Source organism: Protomyctophum bolini (genome assembly GCF_963924005.1).
Source record: "Protomyctophum bolini genome assembly, chromosome: 22".
In the NCBI taxonomy this organism is placed as follows: domain Eukaryota; kingdom Metazoa; phylum Chordata; class Actinopteri; order Myctophiformes; family Myctophidae; genus Protomyctophum; species Protomyctophum bolini.
In genome coordinates, this window is record NC_137883.1 from 13,873,080 (window position 1) to 13,893,459 (window position 20,380).

The 20,380-nt window shown below is 42.4% G+C and overlaps 1 protein-coding gene across 7 annotated transcripts in view; it reads right to left on the reverse strand.

Moving 5' to 3' along the window:
- Window positions 1–18,844, reverse strand: part of clip1b (CAP-GLY domain containing linker protein 1b) — a 48,027-nt gene extending 29,183 nt beyond the window's left edge. For 3 of the 7 annotated variants that reach the window (XR_013963477.1, XR_013963478.1, XM_080756499.1), the window contains exons 1-12: window positions 18,705–18,844; window positions 15,907–16,172; window positions 14,771–15,157; window positions 12,393–12,547; window positions 11,199–11,323; window positions 10,292–10,496; window positions 9,527–9,724; window positions 9,215–9,318; window positions 8,110–8,170; window positions 4,739–4,843; window positions 2,677–2,838; window positions 1,551–1,646 (exon numbers count right to left, since the gene is read on the reverse strand). Coding sequence is in view for 5 of the 7 variants with exons in the window: in XM_080756499.1 (XP_080612625.1) it covers window positions 1,551–1,646; window positions 2,677–2,838; window positions 4,739–4,843; window positions 8,110–8,170; window positions 9,215–9,318; window positions 9,527–9,724; window positions 10,292–10,496; window positions 11,199–11,323; window positions 12,393–12,547; window positions 14,771–15,157; window positions 15,907–16,054 (1,746 nt within the window). In the remaining 2 variants the exon portion in view is untranslated. Of the gene's footprint in view, window positions 1–1,550; window positions 1,647–2,676; window positions 2,839–4,738; window positions 4,844–8,109; window positions 8,171–9,214; window positions 9,319–9,526; window positions 9,725–10,291; window positions 10,497–11,198; window positions 11,324–12,392; window positions 12,548–14,758; window positions 15,158–15,906; window positions 16,173–18,704 lie in introns of all 7 variants that reach the window. The other 4 variants (XM_080756502.1, XM_080756501.1, XM_080756500.1 and 1 more) reach the window with 4 other exon arrangements.
- Window positions 18,845–20,380: the final 1,536 nt, after the last annotated feature.

Consider the following 20,380-nt stretch of genomic DNA (forward strand, 5'->3'; position numbering starts at 1 on the left):
CCAGACTGGCTCGCTACACTCAAAGTTTACTTTTTTCCCCTCTCAGTCTGATTTCCAAACATTAACTGTAGGCACATCATTGCTGATTGGTTAGTGCTCAACCAATCCCAGTAGGAAGGGAAGTGACTTGAATTTTACATTGGATCGCTCTGGTCCCACCCCGCCCAGAGACCAATCAAAATCTTCAGTGCCTGGGTGACTGAAACCACTCCTTTCACATAATAGGAAGACAGAGAAAAAAAAGAAAATAATCCACTGTCTGTGTCTTGACTCCAGGATTTTATACTGCGGAAATAGCTGATCTACAATCTACGGCGGAATGTTATCTTGTAGCTATGCTATTTTCACTGTTTTTGACAGTGGCAATTGCCCAAAAGGGCAGAAAATGGGGTTGTCGCCAGCTGGAAAGAGGTTAAACACTACAGTAGTGCGCCTATACTGCAGAACAGACAGCTCATCAGTTCGAACACTTACAGTAACTGCAAATCAATAACTTATGGTGTCTTGTGATAGTTAACAAATCGATTACGCAGTCCTCTGTGTGTGTGTGTGTGTGTGTGTGTGTGTGTGTGTGTGTGTGTGTGTGTGTGTGTGTGTGTGTGTGTGTGTGTGTGTGTGCATGCGTGCATGTACTTGTGAGGTACAAATGTCCCCACAACAAGTATAGTAGCATTTGAGAAACAGACATTGTGAGGAAAGGTTTCCTGGTCCCCACTAGAGAAGTGGTTGTTTTAGGGTTAATTAGGGCGTTAGGCTTACAATTAGGAAAAGATTCAGGTTGATTTAATTGGTTAAATTAGGTTAGGTTTGGATTCACGCCTGATTTATATCGAGTTGTGTGCTGCTGTGACGTGCACCAAAAATAGCAGATCTGAAAGCTTGTAGATCGCCAACAATGGCAGAGATAAAATCACTGTCCATCCGTGTGTGTGTGTGTGTGTGTGTGTGTGTGTGTGTGTGTGTGTGTGTGTGTGCGCACGCGCATGTATGCAGCGGCAGACTTAGTGCTGGAGGCCCCCCCGTCTGTGACTCATAAGGGGGTAGATTTTATTTAAGTCAGTGGTTCTCAAAGTGGTTCTTGGAGGGGGCTCCAGGGGGTCCCCAGCAAAATGAGTTCTGAATCAATCCTCAACATATTCAGGTTAACTGGCTAACTTAATCTTGCAAGATTAACCATCTTTCGTGAAACCGGTTAATCGCTGATCCAGGATATATTAAACCAGGATATCTGTTAAATCCCGGCTTAATCCATAAACCAAGTTTCGTGAAATAGGCCCCAGGTACGGCAGCATAATTGAAAGGAAAGTTTGTTTGTTCGGAAGTTTATGCACCGGTATGAACGAATAATTTTTACTCCTTCCCTTTGAGGGTCCTCAATTGGAATGAACAACTGTTCATTTCTATACTGTATATTTAAATAATTTGGGGAAATCGCATGAGGAACTCTGACTGTTGAGGCCACAGGCAATCACCTAAGTTGCCCAGTGGTAAGTACGCCCCTGCGTGTGCGTGCGACGTGCGTACAGTATGTGTGTGTGTGTGCGTCTCACCAGATCAGTAAGTTGTGTTTCCAGAGAACTCTTATCTTGTTGGACAGACTGCAGTTCTTTCTGTTTGCTCTCCAGATCCACACTCAGCTCACTAATCTGCAGGAAAGTACAAACACAATCAGGGCTCTAACTATCCATTACTTTATTAGCAAAAATGATATCCATTACTTTTTAGATAATTCAAATTAATTAAATAACTAAATTAACAACTAATTTATACTTTGTCACACAACCATGTCTTGCAAAAATAGCAGACCTGCGGGCTCACAACGCACCAACATGTTGTGAGCTTGCAGATCATCACTTTAAGATATTTCTGGAGAATTTAGTGACATGCCCAATATAGGGATCAATTATTTTATTGATAATTTTGTCAAATTATCGATCATCATGATCAATGATCTCAGACTGTCAGGCTTGTGCAGATAAATCTGTAATGTCACAGGAGCACAGTCACACCACAAATGTAATGCATTTAAATGGTTTACGGAAACTTTACGCCGTGACAAAAGTGAGCGACTAAACTACTGTATAAGTATAAGAACATAAAAGGTACAAAATCTGTTTATAGAGAAGCGGACTGAGAACTTTGTAAAATTCTATCATTTTCCTGTGGAAACCCACTCTGCTTTCTTTTTCGGCTGAGTTTTGGACTAATTCTTCTGGCTACACATAAGTCATGTCCTAGTATGAGCAGATAGGGACAGCGGATCAACGTCACGTAATTCTTTGTTTGACCCGGCAAAATCTCAGATGTGTATCTCAAAGAATATGATTATTGGCAGAATCTCGGAAATATTAGGCGTTCCCGTTTAAATTGTTTGGTTGTTGCAATCACCTGCACTACAATACTTCACCATATCTTGCTCGATGACAAAATAACCCATAAAAAACACATAAAATGTGTGTATTTAATGCAATTTCAATGGTAAGCTGAATTGTTTTCATGCCGCGAAGGAATGGCAGACTCGGCCATCTCAAATGTGGTCCGTAATATAATTACGTGTTGAAGACATTCAAGTTGTGTTATATATTAAAATGCACTGTACAACCCAAGCTGACCTATATGTTCATGTGAACGCATTAACAAATAACAAATAAAAAATAACAAATGTCCACCACCGACCCTTTTCTCCTGGGACGTGGCCTGGCTCTTGAGGCTGCTGAGCTGCTGCTGGGACAGGGACATGGCGTCCTCCGTCCTCTGGGACGCCCGGAGCCTCAGCTGCATGTCGGCCACCTCCCGCTCCAGCTCCATGATCCTGGAGCGCTCCGACACCGTGGCAACCTGCGGCGGGACGGGACGAGGGGCGAGACGCGTCAACGACAAGGTGGAGGAGGGACAACCCACGAGAAGAGGCACAGAGAGCAACACACTGTACTGTACCACAGAGCTGGGTTTAAATAGCTTAACCACAAAACTATTCAAAATGGTTTCTAAAATAGCTGATCTACAAACTCCCTACATTGTGAGCCTGCAGATATAGGCTAGTTTTCATTCATCTTTTATTTTCTCCTACAGTATGCCCAACACATTGGGATACCAGGGTTCAAGAGGTTAATAAACGTGCTTTATCCTCGAAAATAGCAGATCTACAACCATCGCATTGCGACCATAGCTTGCAGATAGTCTATTTTCGGCATGATGCGACACTGTGATAAATAAGCCTTTAGGGACCTTGCAGGGTATAAAACGAGATTTGTTTTGTTAAATAAGTGTGAAATAGCTGTATATTCTGATCGTCGCTATAGTGTGTTTGTTCAGTAACACGGGTCTCTTGTTACCGAACACTACTGCATATAGCAATGATTATTGATTACGGTCAGAATGCAGAGATTTACCTTTTTAACACCTGTCTTTGGTGGCCTCGTTCAAGCAGCCCTCTCCAATGGATGAAGACAATTGCAGTACTCAAAAAGTCAAAATGTGGCTTGCTATATTTGTGTATCGCTCTTCCCAATAGGTGAATTGATTGACTCCAACCTGCTATAACCTCTTCTGCTAGGGTTGAGGAAAGGAATAGACTAGAGTCCACACACAGGAATAAATATACACCTGTAATACAGTAACTGTGATTCTGGGTGCAGAATGCAGATGCATTCTTGTTCTTAACAGTACATTTACATATTAAAGTAAATGTAGTATTACATTTTTTCCCCCCAACGTGTTGATCCAGAAAAACACAGATTGAATCTGCAGCCTTCAACAACACACTTTTTCAGCTTCACTATAACAACAATAATATAGGTATTGATAATGATATATTATTTTGATACTGTTTCGATACCGATATTGCATTTGTAACCCTCTGGCATCTGGTTTTAAATGACTATCCTTTTTTATCAGGGCTGGTATGGTTGACTTAACTCCGACTTAAGGCCAATACCGATATGATGTCGATCAATTGGTGCATCCCCCTATCAACAACGTTTCGATGCTTACAGAACCTTACCATACCTAGTACTGAGCAGACCTGTAAGTTCTGTTGTTCCAATAAAACTATTTGGACAGAGAGCTTTATTGCAGTGTGTAGACTCCAATTACCTCATGTTCTACTTTATTTGTCCTGCACACTTTGTGTCTTCTAAAACCTGAATAACATTGAGGGTCAGGGTGCAAATCGCACATCCTGTCTCATACTTTCACACAATGTCCAAATATAGCGGAGCGGAAGCCCCTTATGTATTGTACATGTGATGGCCTGAATGTGATAATATCCCCCCTGCCCTAAGGGTCCCCAGGTCCCCAGCTAAATGATTACTAGTTAAATGGGGGGGTGGGGGGAATCATGGAACCAAATGACAGACAATATCGGATAACATCATGTTTAACAATAAAACATGTTCTTAGATTGGGGTCCCAGAGATGAGAAACCCTATCAAATGGAGGTCCCATGGCCAATCAAACAAGCAATCACTTGGCTTTGTACAAGAAACCGCTTTTTTCCGTCTACACCAAATCTCTTCGGCTAAAAATAGCTACATCTACAAGCTCACAATGCTCCACAGCGTGATGCATCGCAAGCTTGTAGATCTGGTATTTTTGGCTAACCCCCCCCCCCCCCCCTCAAGAATATGGATGGACAGCCTGTAATAAGCCTACAGTGTGAATCATCCTTACAGACGGTGCTTCTGTGGCTCGGGGGAAGAGGGCGGGCGGGGTTGGTTCAGATATTATTAAGTATTACCCTAGTGTCCTCTAAGTCCCTCTGGAGTTTGTCTGCTTTGGTCTTTTCAAAGAGCAGGCTCTGCTCGAGCTCCTTTACTGTGCCATGCTCCAGTTTGATCTGCGTCTGTTAGTGAAGGAAGAGAGCGAGAAGAAGTAGAAAACAGCAGAAGAACACACACGTGCGCGCACGCACACGCTCACCGAGGCGAGGCCACAGCGACATGCTAGCTTTGTGCCGCACACAGAAAGATTGAGGACAGCAACACATCATTGACTGTTAAGGGCCATTCACCCTGAGCACTATAACTATACAAATATAGTTTTAAAAATCAAGTGCATCAAACGGTCACCAATATGTCCATGGCTCCGTACACGGACGAATGTGTCCGTGGCAAAAACTTGGTCTTGTCCGTGGCAAGTTTGGAGAGACAGGCAAGTTCGTAAGACCCAATGACAGAATGTCTCCAGGTTGTCTTCAGAATATGTACAGTTTGACACTGATTTACTATGCCCCTATGGCATATTAGAAGTCCAAGTAGTACTAGTGGGACCCCTTCATTCTGAGAGTACAAATGGAACCAAATTGACCTGTAAGGGTTCATGAGATTCCATTTGTACACTCTCAGACTTACAGACCTGTTATGGTCATGCAGGGATAGCTTTCTCAGTGTTTCTGGTGATATTATTATCCACTCATTTTGTATGTCCATGGCAAAATAATATATATATAATATATATATATATTTTGACATAAATGTCCACCACAAGCCAAGATGGTGATGACCCCTGAGTGGATGGCAGAGTTCACGCCACAAAAATGCAATGGTGAATGATATAGTTATCTTTATAGCTATAGTGCTCAATGAGAATGGCGCTTTAATTCACACGACGCCCATTTTTATGTTACGTCACGAGACCGATTTGTGCGAAAATAGCCAATCTACAAGCTATGCGAGCTTGTAGAACAGCTATTTTCGGTATGCAACTCAGAGAGTATAACTTCAAAAGGTATATTTCACTTTCAAACACGTTTGGGGTGATTTTTTTCATCTACTTTTGCGTGCACACCAGACAGTGTTTAAGTTGCTTAAATTGATTCAGTATTTGACATCAATTTTATCAGTACCCTTCCTATACAAACCCACTGAAACTGTGTTACAATGGTTGTTACGTAGTTTACTGACCTGACGAAGATCTAAGATCGAAATGTTGTCGTTTATTCAATAAAGTAATTCTTTACTAAAAGAATGGTGTGCCCTACCTCCTTCTACAATGGAATTGTAATGGAATAGAAAAAACACAGCCATATCACGAATTAGAAGGACTATATCATTAACCAGTCCAGAACCAAGGACGTGTGCTTTCAATGAATCTAACATGATTAAAATGAAGTTTGACGTTACGTAGGAAGGGGGCTTGTCTGAACAAATGAATATCAAATATCTAAATACTGAACCAAGCACCTTAAAAACTGTCTGGAGGGCACACAACACAAGTAGTAGTTAGTAGTACACATTCAACCATGTTTGAAAATGAAATATCCTTTTAAGCAAGACTCAAAGGGTGGTTAACACACACGCACCACCCCCCTGTATGACGTAAGAGAAAAATAGCCGCCGTGTGAATGTGGTCAATGAAAGATAGAAGATGAGGAAGTATGGAAACAGACATAATGTATGTATTGTATATGTAATGAACTGTATGTTGTACTGTGTAGTGGCACTGTTATCCGGGGACAGTGGAATAGGGATGAGTATTAATTAAACCCTACAAGAAGCCCAATCCAAACCAAACTCATTCTAAAGTTATTCACGGTAGTATTACTTAGTCTGGTGACTCTTTGTAGCAGCTTGTTGTGGATCATTTCACTTTTCGGCTCACAATTCTCTCCATTTTACGGCCTTCAATTACAATTACATCATTGTCTGTCTTATTGACATTCATTTTCTCCTTCTTAATGTGATAGATGTTAATGTTTCAGCTTCACCCAGCTGCTGGCAACTGCCAACTGAGCTGGTCATGATGAGCCCTTGGTAGGGCCCCAAACATATACTGTATGTTGGTAACTTGTTCAAAATTTCAAATATGTCATGTTATTTAGATTATTTTTTGCTTATTTAGATGATTTGAGCAGTGGTTTTCAACGAGTGGTCCATGAGGCTTGAGGGACTTCCAGGTGGTCCCCAGCTAAATGATGGAGATTTGGTAACCAAATGGACCCTTATACAGTAGATAAGATCTTTGACTCTTGAGGGTGTAAAATGAAACCAAATGGACCCGTAACCATTACAGGTCCATTTGGAAGAGTTAAATTGTTGTTAAACATCTGCATTTCTTAATTTACAAGAAGTCTACACAATTAGAGAATGTAGAAGAATTGTTATTTTGATCAACATTATCTCCCTCCTATGGCAAAGTGAGAGGTAAAACTCATCAAATGGTGGTCCGTTGCTCAAATGCCAAATAAATAATGGATACGAAAAGGGTTGAAAACCACTGGTTAAGACAGATGCTGCTAAGTTGGATGTTTACCTGGTATTCTAGTTTCTTTGAAGCGCTACATTGTTTTTTTTACTTATGGGACTATTTACCCTGTCGTTCACTGATTAGGGTTCAAGTCATTTACTCAGATATCACACTCTGGCTAATTCCCTAAATCGTTAAACTGTCAATTATCTTCTATTCCAATGCCGGAAGGGGTGGCCACAGATGGATGATACAACAGCAGTATTTAAAGTATTTAAAAGGGGTGACATGTCAGGGTGACACAAACAGCACAGACAGGGAGGATGAGATAAAAAGCATACAAACACTTGAGGCAGTGTAGTGGAAATGCGAGGGGATAACCAGATGGCCTGAGAATGAATGACAGTGCTATTGAGAGTCGCCTAATTTATACCCTGTCGTGCGACACCGTCCCGTGCCGAAAATAACCGATCTTTAAGCTCACAAGTGGGCTATTTTCGGCACACGCCATAGTTGTACGTCAAAGTATAAATCGGCTTAATTAAGGATCGCTTCATAAACATAGCAATCACAGGAGATACTAAAAGCTTGACCAGCATACGGTATTTCGATAAAGCCTTAGCTCTCAGGAATGAGTTAAGATAAAAAATAAATAAAAAAGGTTGTCATCATTATCATTATTTATGATAAGGCATAATCAGTGTGCTACGATTATGAACAGCAGCAGTAGGAGCCAGTTAACATTTCAAAGCAGCCTGCAGAAGGAGAGAGAGTGAGAGAGAGAGACAGATAACAGGGAGCCGACGTGATGTCAAGTCACTACTATTTTAGACGAAGAGAGAAACCAGCGGGAGGGAGAGAGAGAGAGATGAGAGAGATTACGGGAGAGAGAGAGAGAGAGACTAAAAATATAACATTGGTTACCTCAAGGTCACCTTTGGTGATGCACGCCTCTTCCACACGGAACTGCAGGTCCTCCACTTTCCTGTGAAAAAAGGTGAGCATTTGTTGAAATAAGTGTTAAATACAAATAGCGATCATTGCTAGTAACAGGTAACAGTCTCTCCAGTCAGGAGACTGTTACTGAACAATTGTTACCATCATAATGTAGCGTTTTAACATTAACAAAATACTTTTAGATTTAGCCCATTTAGGACAGGAAGCCCTTTTGGGGTTTTTACCTTTCAAGACGTGAACCCCTTTTGGGGTTCTTGTTACCATGTACAACAACATTTTGGAAATTTTGGAATAAATATTTTCTCAGAAAACTTAGGTCAGGATTAACCCAAACATAATCACTTAAGGTCACACTGGACGCGTTTTTGGATTTTTAGCTGCGTTTTTCCGTCGGTTTTCCGAAAACACGTGTGCAATCACCTTTACAGTACTATAAATCTGTTTAATTGTCATCTATTTGGGAAATAAGTTTTTGTTTTGCCCTTCGTTGTTATAAGTTGCCCCACACACTTGTAGTCCCTGTCACCGCTGACCTCTACAGTTTGTCATGAAAGAGGTTGTGCGTGAGCATGTGTCTACAGACTCTACAACGATACATATGAAGTCACTGTCTGGCCGCTTCTTTCACCTGACAGGGAGGAGATTCACCGGGAGCACGTAGAAAAGCCATACGAACATGCTATATTGGTGGTTCTCAAACCTTTCCGTGCCAAGAAGGACCCACACATTTGTATGTATTTGGCCATGGATGCCATCCATTCTGCTACAGACCCCCAAAAGATAATGTGTGTTTAAATAGTTTTAATTTTTTTCGTTTTGCTTTTAATGTTTCAAAAACAGCTCATCTACAACGACATCGGCCGAGCCTGATGCACCACAGAGGATTCAAACCCCTGATCTCTGCAGCCGTGTGCATTAGTCATCCGGACGTGTCTCATTACATTTTTGATGACAAAGCACAGACAACTGCAGACCAAATAATCATGTTAGCTGTTAGCTGTCATATGGTATCTCGTAATACATACTGTATGGTTTTATTTGTTCAGCTTAAAATAATACCAACACCACCCACCTCTTCTCCTCCTCCAGCTGGTTGAGTAGCTCCATCTTGTCTCGGTCTGCGGTCTCCACCAGAACACGCAGCTGATCCAGCTTGGCCTCCATATCTATGGCATACTGACACACACGCACACGCACACACGCACACACACACACACACACACACACACACACACACACACACAACTTTTCTAGTTTTGGGTCTGCGAGGATAAATCTCATCAACTGGTGGTCCGTGGCTCAAATGCAGAATAAATAATGGGCTTTGATATGAAAAGGGCTGAAAACTACTGCTTTACTAAATGCATGCGTTCTTCTCACTCACCTGGTCCTGTCCCGTCCTGAGCAGGGCCAGCTCCTGCGTCACCTCCCCCACGTGGCTGTTGGCCTTGGCCACCTCGTGGCGCTCCTGGTCCCTCTCGGCCAGCAGCTGCTCGATGTGCTGCTGCTTCTCCTTCAGCGCCTCCTGCAGCGCCGTGGTGCCCGAGATCTTACGGGCGTAGCGCGCAGACGTCTCCGACAACTGGACACACGTGCACACACACACACACACACACACACACACACCTGTGACCTCCTTCCATAATTTACTCATTCCCTGACAAACGTCTTTGATGCCAACCACTCCAATGACTGGCCGCGTGTGTCCGTAATCTCCGTATGAATGTTTGCAGTACGAACAGCTGCAATACCACTGGGTGACCTACTTCAACTTAAGTGCCGCTGTTGAACTATTACAATAGTGCACGTTGGGTTACAGGTGCATGATGGCCTGGGAAGCTGAGTGTAACGCTGAGTGTAACACTAATGTCATTTTCTATTTATGTATTTTTGCGTTAGACCCAGAGGTCGAAAATTCTAGTAATTCAACAACTGTGCACATTATGATGTGATTTCATTTTTTTAAAGCCCAAGCACCAAAAACGTATTTTTTGTATACATAACATTTTTAATGCCATGATATTAAAATCGAATCGCAAAGTTCAGAATCGATTTGTATTTATTTATATGTAAATGTATATGGTATCAACTTGGGAGGTAAGTGAATCGTCCCACCCCTAGTTAAAATCAACACTAGACTGTGTCTCACCAGGCCGGCTCGGCTGGGTTTTCCGCCGACAGACGAGGTGACGGAGCTGATGGAGCTCATGGAGGAGGCGCTGGGGCTCCTCCTCAGGGTAGACCTCCGTCGGGAGGAGCTCTTGGTCTTGGTGGGGGTGGTGCACGGGAAGCCGATGCGCGTCACCTTGTGCACCGGAGCGAACAGTCCATACCGAGGTAGACACTGGAAGTACCTGAGGAGGAGGAGGAAACCAACAGGACACTCTGTAGTCCAGGGGTAAGGGTTCCCAAACAGTGGATCGGGACCCATTTTTTAAATGAAAGAACAAACACAAACAAACAAATCTAGTAGTAGTAAAAATAGCTGATCTACAAGCTCACAATGCAGCGCGAAGCGAAAGCTTGTAGATCTGCTATTTTCACTATAGTTTGGGTCCCAAGCAAAAGTCTAATTTCTCTTTTGGGTCTTGAGCTAAAAGGTTTGGGAACCACTGTCCTAGTCTCTGTACTTCAAATCAAACTAACCAGCTGCTAGTTTAGGAGCTTTGTCCTTTACACCAGTTCCAGAATTGAGTGGTACAAATGGGACCAAATGGGACTCTAACGGGACTCTAACGGGACTATTTAGGAAACAAATGGTCCAAATGGGACCAAATGTTGGTTATCACCATGGACATGAATCTCATTGATTGCAGATACAACACTGGGATTTAAAGTTGTTTTCACACTGGTGCGTTTTTTCGTCCGTATGAAGTTTTTGGACCGGGGTCAATTTTATCCGTTTACCGCAGCTGTCTAGTTGGGTGTTGGTTACAAGCTGAAAGCTAGTGATAGCTACTACTTTCGGATCTGCAAAACGCAGCGAAAGAACGCAGCCGTGTGTAACCACCTTTACTGTGTATAGTTCAGATCGGAGGCAGAGGTTCATGTCTTACCTGGTCCCTGCTACAGCTCCATCGTTCTTGCCAAGGGGTTCATCCAGCTCCACTCCGCACCAGTCTCCCTTAGCGAAGTCTGTCTCACCCAGAAACCGTACCACACCTGCCTTGGTGCCGCCCACCTACACATACAGAGAGAGAGAAACTATATGTCAAATAAAATCACACCCGTGTAAAGTGAGTGTTGCAACTGTGTGGGGCATCCACGCGTCCGACAGAGATACCGCGTGGGGGTCCCCAGGTGGGCCCTCTACTGTACTGTACTGTACACCCCCAATCATCATACAGTATATACAGTAAAAATGTGTGTGTGTGTGTGTGTGTGTGTGTGTTAGGCTGCGCAACAGTGACACAGCCAGCCACCCAGCCAGAGACACACATAGCTGTCTATAGGAGTGGTTGCACCACTCCAAAATGACTGCAGCTCTATTAACCAGAAGCAATGTATAAAGGCTTGATTATACTTGCCGAGTCTGAGTAGGCGCAAGAGTCTGTTTGTGTCTGCACTCTGCAGATGCACACATGCTCGAGAGCCACAGCAACTCAGGATGTACTCAATACAAGGTATAATCTAATGACCTTCTTGCACACAATTGAAGGACTTGTACCGTGGTAAGAAAGAGGCCATTGTGACAAGAGTTCTACCGTCCTAGTTTTACTCTATTTTGCATAAATTATTTCTGTGCATTCCTGTTTGGCTGTATACAGAGATGACCGGGGTCCCCCAGATCCCCTCTGTTTTTACCCTCTAATTTACATAAAATTGCAGATGTACAAGCTTTTAGAACTGCAATTTTTACAGAATGTTCGCACCCTGAATAGGGAAGCTGGGAGTCAAGTGGTAGCAAACATCACTTCTTGTATAAATTATTTGTCACATTAATATAATGCAGCAGGTAGTGACAGATATCTCAATCCCACCTCAAACTAAGTATCTAGCTACATTTTTTTGTGCATGCAGTCACTGTGTAAACTGTAAAGTATGATCAGTCATAAAATCTTGATGCACGCAGATATCCCTGTGGACATGAGCTGCTGACAAACTTTACATCATACACTGATGCAGCAAGTACACTAGTACAGTTGTGCTTTCAGTGATGTGATGCTCCAAATTCAGCAGCTTCATCCCCACCTGTGATTAATAACAGGTGTAAACAATGACACTTAGCAGATCCTTAACACAACCCTTACCAGAACACGGTCTCCAAGCTTCAACTCGCGTCGGTTCTTCTTGGCAGAGTCCGTCTCGGAAAGGTTGGACACTGACTCACTGGCTGTGAGGGTTCTGGTAAGTGTGCCACTCGTCTTGATGCCAGTTCCACCCTGTGCTGAAGCAAGAATACAACCTTAATATACTGTACCTGGCTGCACATATACATTATAAAGTGATCGCAAACAGCTGATCCTTCCTTAATTTCGTTCCGACGTTAATACATGTGACGGCTGAAATCTATCTTGCACGCCCTATGAAATCAAGCCTCGCCCTCGTTTTTGCCCTCGGTATGCGCTCATCTCATGCAAAACACTGTTTAAATGGCTTAAGCATCTAACTTGCAACATTGTTTTTAATTGCGCGATTTTAATTGCTTGAACACTTTGAAATATCCTACCAATTTCATATGACAAAGACACATCGTTGATGTAGGCCTATTCCTTTTTGAGTGGTGCAACCACTCCAAGGAACAGCAATGTCTGTGTTAACCTATTAACCTATGTGTTAACCTATGTGTGTGACTATGAGTAGCAGTAGGGGCAAAAGTGGCGCTGTTGTGCCAGAAACAGAGAGAGATAGTGCTGCACTGTTGCCTGCTAATGAGAGACAGAGAGAGAGAGATAGTGCCGGGTGTGGCTGCACTGATAACTTTGGGGCAGGGCCGTCTAGTTTAAAATTTGAATGGAAGGTTGACTAAGGATATTATATTTCTTTCAGTCTCTACCAGTGGAGGTGCCTGTCAAACAGTTTTGTGAATGGGACAAAATGATATCTAGATTTATCTGGAACGGAAAAAACCCAAAACCTAAAGAAAGAGGGGGACTATCCCTTCCTAATCTGAGGGTTTACTATTATGCGTCTCAATTAAGACCTTTAATATGTTGGTGTGATGCAAAATGCAAAGCTTTGGAAATTAATTCAATCAACATCCCTATTCAGACTTTAATTGGGAATAAAGAACAGGCTAAGTCCTAAGGACTTTTCTAGATACCTTCAAGAGTACGAGAGTACTTCATTCATGGGGGAGGTGAAAGCTTCCGAGCCGGTGGCCTCAAACGATCTCATACAGGTTTTTATACAGGCATATAAGCACGAGTCCAAAAGAGCAGTGTCTAGTGTATACAATGCCTTGGTTTCAGCTAGGACTAACTCCACAGAGTACATTAAAACTAATTGGAAAAAAGAGTTGGAGATTACCATCACTACAGAGGAATGGGTAAATATGTGCAACACACAAATTACGTCTACCAACTGTAGACTGTGGAGAGAATTCTGTTGAACCTAATGAGATTTTTTATAAAACCTAAAATTAAGTCAAGACAATTGAAAACAGAACAGCCATGCTGGAGACAGTGTGGCCACAAGGAGGCGGGCCACGCTCATATATTCTGTATTTTAAGATACCTCAGACTTGTTCCTTTTTATTGCTGGGAAATATCCCTGAAGAGTTTCTAATACATGATATATATTTAATCAAGATCCTCTTAGCAACATGTAAGAAAGCGATCACACGACGCTGGTACCAACAGGACCCACCAACGAACATTGGATGGATGTCACATTACTGAGGAACTGTATGTTATGGAAAAACTAACATTCATACTTAGACTACAAGAGGATAAGTTCTATAAAAATTGGGAAAAGTGGGATCTCTTCTTTCAGCCTAGCGATAATGTATGAGGATTTCAATGAATGTATCTTGTAATATGAATAATGCAACCTTGTTTTAGTTTTTGTTATATGGAGATCTACAGTAAGGGTTTGAGGTCAGATGTAGAGTTGCTGGCCAATATTGATGACATCAGGGATCTCCATATATGGGCTTAACTGCGACAGCAGGTTGCATTTACTATGACATCAGGGTCTCCACATCAACATCCCTGATGATGTCACATGATGTCACCTGGGCACCATAGGGCTTGCCTGGGGTGACCAACCACTGACACCGACGGGAAATGCACTATTCCATAGTGAATGCAACCTGCAGTCGCAACTACATTTAAAAAATACCATTTGTTTAGCAGTTTTCTATTTCTTTCATGGAATCAAAGATGTTATCATTATGGTCATGATTCACCAGGATCTTGGATGGCTTAATTGTAGGCTTAAAATAATTGATTAGATTATTACAAAACATGCATTACCCACTTCAGCCCTATACATTTTGGCCATTTGAAAATATACAAGCTAAAAGCTTACAATGCGTCGCAATCTTTGCTAAATTATCACCTCGTCACCTATTATGAAATTCCCAGAATAAGGATAGTACTGTGTAGGTTTCATGTGATTAACATCAATACATCACTTCATCCACTTTCTTTATTTTGAGGTTAGCGAGCAATACAAGTTGATTTACATTTACCAGTGGAGGCAGGTGTAGACTCAGGAGGAGGTGGTGCTGTGTCTGCTTTGGGCGGACTCGCCTGTTCCCCGTTCGCCTCCTTCTCCGGAAGCTCGCTCCTCGTCAGTTTGGAGGGTCTCGTGAATATGCCCCTCCCGTCCTCGCACTGGAAATAGCGGACCCCCGCCACCGAGCCATCGTTCTTCCCAATGGCCTCGTCCAACACGATGCCCGCCCACTGCCCGGGGGCGAACTGCGTGCCGCCGACGAACTGAACGTAGCCGGGCTTGTTGCCGTTAACCCACACCCTCTCTCCCGCTTGGAAGTCCCCCGTTCCGTCCTGGGTGGTGGGAGATGATGCCTCCTCCGAGGGCTTGTCAGGAGGGACTGGCTTTGGAGTACCTGAAGAAACATTATGTATAGTATAAATGTAAGTGATGTTTTTTGTATTAAAAGAAAAATAATATACTGATATACTGAACTAATATACTGAATAAACATGATTACCATCTGAATATAGAGCTATTTAACACATATTTTTAACAAGCGAATATCACTTCTACCTTCTTTAATAATGTATTATTTAAATTAAGTGTCGAGTAACACCAGGATACAATGAACATGTTGGCCCTTTTCCTCGTCGTACGCTTTATGTTCTACCCAGCGGGGTTCAAACTCTGATCCCCCACATGGGAGACCTGACATCTATCACTCACATAAGCGGCAATCCCTGCTTGCACAGTGCAGATATTGTGCTTTAGAGCTTCAGAATATTATTTCTTCTAGGTATCTTACCTGACAACAGGGTCTAAATGTCTCAACGGAAGAGTAGGGAGACCGGTATCAACCATTGCAGAGGTGCTAGTTATATTGTATTAACATACTCTTACCATACAGATTAACATACTATTTTATTGATTTTATTGATCCAGATTGCATAAAAGTTGCATAACGTTCCACTGTTTTCATGTGCCTATTCATGAAAAAGCTACATCTACAAGCTACAGCGACCCATAGGGTCCATTTGGTTAAATTTGCACCCTATCAGAGTTCAATTAAAACTCAGTACATGTGTATTATTATATTGTTACATAAGCAAGACCATACAAATAAAGATGCTGTTATTTATTGTAATAAGTTGTGCTGCTTACCAGAGGAGGGGGATGTTCTTGCGGGCGCCACAGCAGGGCGTCCTATCTCGTCCTTACCAGACGAGGGGGATGTTCTTGCGGGCGCCACAGCAGGGCGTCCTATCTTGCTGGGGGGTTTGAGTCCACTGGGCTTGGCTGTAACACTCATGGTTGGTCCTCCTGTGCAGGCGGGGTGGAGGGGCACTCCGGGGGGTACAACCTCCTTAATGTGGGGGACCTAAAGTCTTCCCCACTTCCAGACAGTGCCCCAGCTTGATGGAAGGTAGCTAAGGGATTACAGTATTACTTTACAGTATTACTTTATTCTGTACACACAACAGCTGTGAAAACTCCAAATGACAGTGGATCGACAGAGAGAAAAGGAAAATGAATTATTCATTCATACAATATGAATCGATGATAACAAGTTTGAACTTGTTTAGTTTTGTTAATGTCAAGGGAGGATACATTTTGACAACTCTAAATGCCATGTTTGTTTGCAAACAGCAAATAAACAAACTGTCATTTTCCTAAATTCCTATGCCAGGTAAGTAGCCTCATGGTCAGGAGCCTATATCCTGTTTCCTGTTTTCGTTGGGTGAGGCAGCTCGATGTACAAGACAAGTACACCCCCTGGACATGATGCAATGGCACACATAGGAACTTAACCCCAACTCAACCCTTGACCCAGTTGTGGCTGGAACTGGAAGAGTGGGTAGATTTACCAAAGCTCTAAATATGAGGATGGATTCCTCTACCCTAAATCCACAACATTGTCTGTCAGTGAACCTATACTTTGTCCTATTCATACTTAATACCACCACAATATCTATATAGATATATATACATATTTCATTATCCTGTACTTCTGAACTGGCTAAAAAGCACATGGTTTCCAAACACTGGGTTCGGGACCCATTTGTGGTTCACGTACACATTTTTATGGTTCCCTTTATTTTTCGTTTCCTACAATGTTTTGAATTATTTCAAAAACATTTCCAAAACACATTTCATAAAGAAATTCTATAAATTAGAAAACAAATGTTTAATTAGTAGTAAAAAAAGAAATAGACAATCCACAAGCTCACAAAGCACAACTCGCTACGAAGCGAAGCGTTGTGAGCTTCTAGATCTGCTATTTTAACTAGTTTGGGTCCCGGGGTCGGGGGCCATCAATTCTCTCTTTTAGGTCACGGGAACTACAGAGCACTGATCTCAAGCCTGCTAATTATGATTTCACTGGATGTACTACTGTACATTTACATGTGTTTCAATACTGTGCTTAAAGACATAGCTGCAGGATACAGTATGTCGGTCTACATATTGCATGACGCTCTGTTAGATAGATAGCTAAGCCTCCACACACAGTAAAATCCTGTGTTAATCTCACTCCGAGAGTCCATTTGGTTTACATTTTGTACACTCTCGCAGTGAGATTAGAATCAGAATCAACTTTATTGTCACACCACATGATTACAGGTGTGAAAGGGTGAGTGAAATGATTTATGGTGCAAGCTCTCAGTGGAAGAAAGAATACGTATAGAGAGGAAAGGAACACAGACCAGGTCAAATAACAGGAAGGCACAGTCAAATCAAATATCGTAGCTGTCGGTGGAAACAGCTACTTTAAAATCGTGAAAATAGCCGATTGATTTACAACATACGATGAAATAGGGCAGTGGTTTTCAACTATTTACATATCAAGGTCCATTATTATTCGGCATTTGAGCCACAGGCGAACATTTCATGAGATTTTGCCTCTCAGACCCAAAACTAAAGACACAATGCTATGCTGTATTGATGTGTGGTGTCATGTCATTGGAGAGATACCAGGTAAACGTTGATCAAAAAACAATTATTCTACGTGCTCCAATGTGTAGACTTAATGTAAATGAAGTAATGCAGAGGTTTAACAATAATTCAACTCTTGAGTGTAAAAAAAATGTTACGCTCTCAAGAGATCCATAAGCATCCATTTGGTTACCAACTCTCCATCACTTAGCTGGGGACCACCTGGAACCCCCTCAAGGACCACTGGTTGAAAACCACTGAAGTAATAAGGCATTAATAATTATTTACAAAAGAACAATCACGTCTGAAATATAGAGATAAAGGTTTCTACCCGACAGCAACGATACACAAATACCAATACACATAAGGAAAGAAATGCCATGGATAGGTGGCACTATACAGAACAGAAGGAAGAAATACTTGTCTGCAGGTGGAAAACAAACTATATCCAGCACATAGAAATTGCAGCACACAATTATATTTCCACAGATCAACACTTAAAGGTTCGTTTTACCCGTGATTTGAATGTAAGATGTTTTGTCAGCTGTGAGTGCTCACTGCTCACCTCCCCTCTCCTCTCTGGCTCTCCACCCAGCCAGACCAAAACAAACACCCTGAGCTCGAGCTGTCACAACATGCACCACCACATAACACATCACCGACTGGGAAATAAAGCTGTTTGTGTGCTGTTATTTTTACTTAAATGTGGCTGATATAACAGATGAGATTGCCCTTTCTCAGCAGTCTGGGCGTTTAGCTATTGACTGCAAAAACAAACCTCTAAATGAGTGTATCACACATCATTAAGGGATGTTACTGCAATATCTGAATTTGATGTTGAATTGATTTTTAGCTGTCCAAAAAGTCTACAAATGTTTGGTCCAAGACAAGTACCTGTTTACATTAATGACAGACCGCTAGCTAGAGATTAGCAGAGGTAGCATATAGCTGATGTTAAAGAATGTAGAGCAACATGACGAACCGTTACATGCACAGGACAAGGTGAACTAAACCCATTGGTCTCTTACTTGGTTTAGGGAAGATATCTGATTTTTCGGTTGGTTATCGACGCGGTGGATGATGTGACGGCGGTCGCGGTGAGCTTTGCATCTTTTACCAGACAGACAGAAGTAGAACAGATGACAACACTGTATAGCCTCCTCCAGCCCTCGCGCTGCCCAGCCCTGGCTGCTAGACTGTCTGACACGACAGAACCATGACGTCATGCTGACCGTGACGTAGGTGGTATTTACTACGTCGTTTCTGTGTCGTTTCGGGAGAGTCGCTCTCCCTGTCATATGGCTCTGGCTCTCCCAGAGCCATATGCAAAATTATATTGACAAATTAAATTGGTCATGTTTTCTTTCAATTCAAACACAAGCAGAGTTTATGGAAATTGACCATGACCAATAACATCAATCGAATTTGTAGTACTGTGGGTAATGCTACAAAAACGGAACCAAATGGACACATATACAAGGGCTCTGAAGAGTTACAGGCCTGTATAACAGTGTTTGGGAACCAGTGCTTTATAGCCAGTTACAGGTCAACCGTTTTTAAGTGTTCAAAGAGCTGATTTACTCTAAACCTATTGATGATCATCATAGCAACATCAGCAGTGAAACACAGCAGAGGTAACATGTAAAAGTCAAGATCCAAACCAACATAAAGAACAAATAAAGATCAAAATAAAATACTGAAATGCTGATCCTATAGATAGGCCTATACCGTGTGCACTGTCTGGATCAGAGATCCAAGTGCATAAGGTATAGGCCTATGAGTGAAATGTACAGTCCATCAATAAATATTAACACGTGAATATATGAATGTACATCCATCGCTATACATTAGCCAATATATGAAGATATATTATATTAGCCTATATCAATGAGTGAGTGTACAGATAGATATATGCACACGTCTACAAACATTTAGAATACATGTACATTTTTATCAACAATGAATATAAAAACAGCCCCTGGAGCCTGCGGAACCATTGTGGCTCAAGAATCCACCACTCCTGAATGAAGTGTCTGGTACTGGGAGTCTGGTGCAACACACAGGTCCTGGCTGCACCTGGTGAGAACAGGACCTGGTGAGACGTAGGATCGGCCCGGACAGGAGTCAACCCACAGAGCCTCGTGCCAGACCTCCCAGTCCCTGCAGAGTAGTTCAGGAGCGGCGGACTGTGTAGCTGTGTCTTTCCATAATGGGACTGATCGTGGGTACAGTAGCTACTGGGGGACTACCCCCACACCCCGGCTGTGTCACCTGAGTGCGGGGTATGATGTTGCAAGACAAGACCCGAAACCGTGATGACCGTGGAATACATCATTGAGGATACATCCATGCAATGTTTTTCTGTCATTCTTCAACAATTCAAATGTTCAGTGCCTTCATTATAGAATATTGTTAGTCGGGTCAGTGGAAACATCACATTCAAGCCATTTTCAGGATTCAAATAAAATAAAAATAGATCTGCAAGCTTCAAACGAGTTGCAAGGAGACATTTTGAGGGGGTGCATACTTAGTTTAGACTAGTCATTGGTTAGACATGGGTTAAGGTTAGGTTTAGGTGTGCTGCCCCGTGGGCGGTTAGGTTTAGGGTGAGGGTTTGAGATGGGTTGTAGTTGTAGGACTAATGACTAGTCTAAACCAAAAACTGTACCGCACCCGTTTTGAGCCAGATCATCTATTTTTGTGT